The 6329-nt window shown below is 34.7% G+C and overlaps 1 protein-coding gene across 2 annotated transcripts; it reads left to right on the forward strand.

Moving 5' to 3' along the window:
• The first annotated feature begins 399 nt into the window (after nt 1-399).
• Nucleotides 400-6329, forward strand: LOC11432917 (homeobox-DDT domain protein RLT2). Of its 2 annotated transcripts, none has more exons than XM_039834353.1 (8): nt 400-701; nt 1401-1508; nt 1587-2240; nt 3788-3867; nt 4279-4821; nt 4917-5000; nt 5122-5210; nt 5434-5833. In XM_039834353.1, the coding sequence occupies exons 1-8, from the start codon at nt 695-697 to the stop codon at nt 5435-5437; spliced, it is 1569 nt and encodes a 522-aa protein (XP_039690287.1). In that variant the 5' UTR covers nt 400-694; the 3' UTR covers nt 5438-5833. The 2 variants fall into 2 exon arrangements, with proteins under 2 accessions (XP_039690287.1, XP_003617278.1); XM_003617230.4 differs by lacking the exon at nt 5434-5833 and adding an exon at nt 5894-6329 and having other exon boundaries at nt 401-701.

Consider the following 6329-nt stretch of genomic DNA (forward strand, 5'->3'; position numbering starts at 1 on the left):
AAATTTTTTCGATTATACTTTTTTGGATTAATGGTGCTTTACCCCTGTAATATAAGTCATTTTTGGTTTTTTTTTTCCTGTAAATTTGAATTTTTTCGTTTTTTATGACCTATTAGGGGGTATTCCAAATTTTTTTTTTTTTTTGGGGATAAATAAAAAAAAATATTTTACAGAGAAAACAAAAAATGAACTATATTACAGGGGGTAAAACACCGTTAACCCTACTTTTTATTAATTCAACTTGAACTGAAAATTAATGAACACTTTATCCTAACCACTTCAAAATATAAGCATTTTATTTTCAAATTAAAAATTTGAAAATATGACGTATAAAATAAGAAAGAAAATAGTACTATATTTTCATTTTATCATCATCATCACCATCATCCTAAATTAATAATAATATTTTGTGACAATTGTGAACAAAGTTTGATTGAAACAAAATACACAACAAATTGTTATTGTTTCTTTCTTCTTCTGTGTTTTGTCTTTCCGCCTTAATCACAAGCTCCTTGTTTTTCTTTGTTCCTAACCCAATTTCAAGGGTCAAATTGAAAACCCTTTTCTCTTTTACGTTACATTCTCTTTTCCGTTAAATGGGTCTCTCTTTTTTCATAATTCACTGAACAAAAATTTCACCTTTTTTGACCCCAAAATCTCAAAACAGGATCGGAATTCCAAATTCTTCACAACAATGGAAGGTATTGTGTTTTTGTTTCAATTTTTATTCTTATTAGCGATTTGGGTCATTCATTTTGTGGTTAATTTTTGCAATTTTTCATGTATTGAAATTGAATCAATGTTAGGTTAGAATCTACACTAGAGATTGTTTGCATTACTGGGTAGATTGTTGCAATGGTGGATTTGACATAAAGGATTTAAATTTGGGGTCTTTGGGTTATGAGAAAGTGAGTCAAACTTAAGGGTATGAAAGGGGTTTGGTTAATTTTGATTATAATTGAAATTAGGATTTTATGCTATTCATACATTTTTCATATGAAAAACCTAATTCAGATCTTTTTTTTTGTTTTTCTGTCATTGACTATAAACCACTTGGATCTACTTTCTGTGTGAGATAAGGGTTTGCACTGAAGGATCTATGTTATTGAAGTAGTTACAATATTAAGCAACTTTTTTGTTGTTGTTATGATTATTTGGACAAAATTAAGTGTCTGATTCAATAGTTAAAGAAATAAGCTTTCTGGTTCTTATGAAAAATTCTCAGATTGCTATATCATTTCAGCAGATAATCATGTATGAGATTTCATGTTGGATCAATTTGATTTGTTGATATAGCACAAGATGTTTCCTGTGATTGTTGTATATCTTATTGTATGTTGTTATTTATTTTTTCATTCTAATGCACAAACTAAACTTCTTGCTTCTCGGTTGGTGTTTAGAATCAAGTGAGTTGCAACCAGAAGAAAATAAAGTCTCCGCGGAGAAGTTTCCGAAAAGAAAGCTCAAAACGCCTGCACAGCTTAAGGGCTTGGAGAAATTTTATACGGGTAGGGATACATTTTTGTTAATACATTTTATCCAAAGTGATGATTTTTGTTGAAATACTGTTTTGCCTTTGTTTCCAGAGCACAAATATCCGACAGAGGAATTGAAATTAGCAATTGCTGAGGAGTTAGAGTTGACAGAAAAGCAAGTTTCTGGATGGTTTTGCCACCGAAGGTTAAAGGATAAAAGATTGTTGAAAGAAGAAGCAAATGCTAATGGACGACAAGATCGTTCAAGCGGTGTCATCCAGGATCGTGGCAGTGGACTTGGGCAAGATTCGTGTGGAAGCAGTAAACATGGTGATTACAAGTATCTGGATCCCAAAGAGGTTGAGAGCAATGGCCTCTACAATCGTGATTTGTCTGTTGCAGATATGACGTACGGACGCAGGAATCATTTTTCTGAAAATGTCAGTGGAATGGATGATGACACGTCATCTGAGAGTAGCTCTTATTTGCAAGAACGTATGTATCCTCAAGGACAAGATCCATATGAGATGGAGCCTTCTAGATATAGTAAAGCTCTTCCACCCTTAAATCCGAAAGGTGCAATCAACATGGGATATAAACCATCGGGATATTTGAAAGTGAAGGGTGAGATAGAACATGCTGCTATAACTGCTGTTAAGAAGCAATTAGGAAGGAATTATCAGGAAGATGGTCCACTACTTGGTGTAGAATTTGATCCACTTCCTCCAGGGGCATTTGAATGCCAAACTGAAGAAGCAGTTCATGGTAGGCTGTTATTTACCCTATTTCCCGCTTTTTCTTTCCAGTTCCTGTTCTATTAGTTATATGAAACTAAAAGGTTGTTTAGGTTGAAACTTGGAACAATATAGCTGATCATCTAGGATAAAGGAATATGTTGTACCCATCACATTGTAAAAATGTAGGTTTGATATTATTTTCTGTTACAGTGAATTGCTTAAAGATATATCTGGGTTTGCTATGGGCCTGGGGTAGGTCATATCTAGAATGGCAAATAAATGCTTTCCATCTAACCTGCATCATGTTTATGTGCTATGCATTGGGATGATAGAGTTGTTTTTTAAGAATTTAGACAGATGTGTTCTTAGTATTAATACTACCAAGGCCAATGCCAGCTAACTTGATAAGGTTAGATCTCAATCATTAATAATATTTGTGAGAAGATTTCTTCTTTTCACATATGATTTAGTGTGTAAGCCTTATGTCATAACTTATAAGCCAGTTATTTAAATTATTTTATAATTTGTAGTTTTGAATATGAGCTTTTAGTGTTAGTGCCAGGACTAAGTTTTTCAAGAATTTAATTTTTCAAAACTGTAAGGAGTAGTTGATTCCTTGATGTAGCTCAATTTTGTAATATTTGTATTTGGCTAATGAATTAGTATTTGCTTGATCTGGAGATGCTTACAGGCACACATGACATATAAATAGACAGATATGTAGGTAGGATATATCATATATAGTGAGAAAATGAGAGGACTTAATCTTGACCATGCCACGATACACTAATAGTCAAGATTGTTTTTACTTAAATCTGACCTTGACCATTCATTAATGTTATACAACCGGTATTCTTCTTCTCATAATTGCATGCAGATTTTGTTTTATCTAGTCCATATTTTGAGGGTTTGTGGCTTTAATTAGTTTTCTTAAAATTGGATAGCTTATTCCTAAAGTTAATGCCGTGTTTTTAAGGTATTAGCATTAGAATATAGGAGGTTCTAGGCTGGACCTCTGGATCGTGAAGTTTGCAGTAGTGGACGTCTACAAGTGTCCCAGTATCATATTTAGGATAGACTATGATGCTATTCTTAAAATTTGGATTGAGCCTAACTCAACCCTTAACCCTTACAAAACCGTCTTGTAAGGTAAGGATTTCCCAAGCTTTATAAGCATCAAATATGTCGTAACTCTAGTCGATGGGAGAGTCTCTCAACAACTATATTAGAATCTGGGCTCAACTCAACCCAAAAAGCTAGCTTAAGGGGCGACGTTTGCTCAAGTCTTTATAAGGAGTACTTTGTCCATATGCCCACTCGATGTGGGGTCTTAACTTAAGGTTCACGGCACAGTGTATTAGCATAATAATCTTGTGCAAGGTGTTGTTTTGCTTGTTTAGGCCAAGATAATTTATTTTTGCTCTTTCCATGTTTTTCTAGAAATATTTCATCGTAGCTAAGGTGCAAGGATTCCGATTTATTTTCGCTTTCAATATCTCATTTTAAACTCCATTCAGTATATTTTATAACTACTTTGTGATTCTTACCTTTGTATTGTTATGGATGCTATGCCAGAACCGTACCATATTGCTGATCCTGCTCTTCTGAATTCTCCAGAAATCTCCACAGTGAAAAGTCGACCTGGTCTTAGCTCTGTAAGTAGACCTTTCTAATGCATTCTCATTTTTTTGATGAGCCTAGTAATTAAGTTTTTCCATGGAATGGGATTGATATCGTTAAACAAATCAATGATGATTTACAAGGAATGAAAAATTAAATGCAGCTGAAATGGAATGATTACTTTAGTGAACTATATGCAGTCCTTTAACTTCTTACCTTTGCTTAAAGGGAAATAAGAAGTGAATGATGTTTGTAGGTGCAAGTATTCCATTGTTTCAAGTCATTTAATTGCAAGAGAAACTTTTAAACAGAATAGAAGTTGTGCTTTGCCGTATAAGTGCTCATAGTAATTTAATTGTTACTATCCTGTTCATAAATGTAGCAACTGTGTTACTGTGATGTCAATACCCCTGCTTTCTCACTCTCTTTTACTTGTTTATGTGCAGAGATATGATTCATATTATACTAAACATGGTTCCCAAGATACTCATATGGAAGGAGTTGACTTTGGTTCGTTGCATGATGTTCATGTTCAGGATAAACAAGATAAGAAAGCTTTGCATGGTACCAAACATAGACAAACTTTTCAGAGTAATGCCGGTCGTTTTCCTGGCAGGAACTCTTCCTTAGATTTGTACGAAGACTCTACTGGAGAAGCTGCTTATAACATCACTAAGAATCATAGGAAGGATGCCAAGCGCGGTGTTGAGGGTATAAGATCTGATTCTACTTCTAACCATAGTGATCGCTATGAAGAAAACCTCCCAGTCAAACATTCAGACTTCCTACAATATAACTATGAAAACACCAATCAAAAGAATGTGCAAAGGAGTGTTCATGCAGACATTCTTCAATATGACTATGATAATGTCAATCCAAAGAAAGCGCCAAGGAGTGAACACATAAAGTCTAAACCTTCAAACTCAATCCACAATTCTCGAGGTTCTGTGGATACTGAAGAAAGAGGGCTATCTTCTAGGATGACTAAGGTTCATTAATAAATTTGCTGTGCTCTATTTGTAATGACGAATTTATTCTGCTTACAAATGGTTTCAAATGATAATATTTTGTTGCATGTGTGCAGGATGAGTTGTTTAAGGGGGACAGGAAGTCAAAAAAGCAATATCGCGATGCAGGTGGAGCAGGGATGCTTTCAAATGAGACTATGGTGAGTTTTCGATGTGTGCACTTACCCGTATCTCTAGAATGTGATTATTTGATTTTCTATTGAGCTGACTTTCCTCCTTCCACGCACGCACACATGATGTTTTACTTTGGTATGTGTATAGGTTGCAAAACGACTTAAAGCAAATACCTTTCAACCATACAATATGAAACAGGTTCCTGTTGCTGAGATAGAACCAAGGAAAACTCAGAGGTGAGCATTTCTATTTGTCTGTTTACCCGACACCCACATCCTCTTAGAAGTTTTGGAGCTTATCTGTTGATACAATTGTTGTGTATTCTTCGATGCTTATTATGCTTTCAGAAAATTGTATATAATCAAAATGTTTAATAGTAAGCTTTCGGCTAAATACTTTATTTGAGTGCAACGTAAGCTAATCCATTCTTGAAAACCACCTTTTCCCTCTTTAATGAAGATAAGAGGATTTTTCAAGCGCAGAGTGCTGTTTAGTTGGTAAATTGAGCTCAACGTGGACAAACTTCACTTGCAATGCAAGTATCCGAATCCCACTAGAAGCACCTTTGTAAAAAGGTATGCCCTAGCAGGGATTAGTTTAGTCCCATCCCACACCTTGTGATTTTGCCTTCAAACCTCAGTTTGACTACAAGTGAATAAAAGTAGCATTCACTTTAAGTTGAAAGTTTTGCATCAAACTTGCTTTTATGGCTGCAGTCGTACGCAAGGGACACCTTGGTTAGCTGGAAAAAACAGCAAAAATCGAACTCAATTTTAATCAAATTAATTTCATTCGGAATCATGTTTGACTAACTCTCACCCAAATACACACCAACTTCACAGTTTTATCTTTTTACTTAGTTTTTTTACTGGATATGGCCCTGTTTCTAACAACATTGTGCACGACGATGATGATGCAGATCTGCTGCAGAGATGCCGTCTAGCTTTAGCGAGGATGAAACTGCTGATACCAGTTCCTCATTGGATTGATTGTTTTGTTGATAGATGTTGAGAAGTGTGTACAGTCTAAAAAGACACATGCAATTTACTAGTTAAGGCAGTAGTAACATTGGAAGCACTGTTTCTAGCAGCAAAACTAGTTACATGACTCAATTTGCTGTATGTTGTGCTCACCTATTGCCTTTGAAAAAAGAAATTGGTGTAGAACTCCTACCCCCCCTAGGTCTTTTAATTTTATTTTTGGGCATTTGATGTAGGTGCTTCACATATACATTATTTTTCTTGGTAGTTTTAATTGTGGTAGTGCGTTTGACATTCAAATTTGATCCAATTTAGTCCATGTTTGGAAGAGTTAGATACTTCTACTTTATAATAAATTTAAAATAATTAATTGTA

The sequence above is a fragment of the Medicago truncatula genome, chromosome 5 (genome assembly GCF_003473485.1).
Source record: "Medicago truncatula cultivar Jemalong A17 chromosome 5, MtrunA17r5.0-ANR, whole genome shotgun sequence".
Lineage (NCBI taxonomy): Eukaryota > Viridiplantae > Streptophyta > Magnoliopsida > Fabales > Fabaceae > Medicago > Medicago truncatula.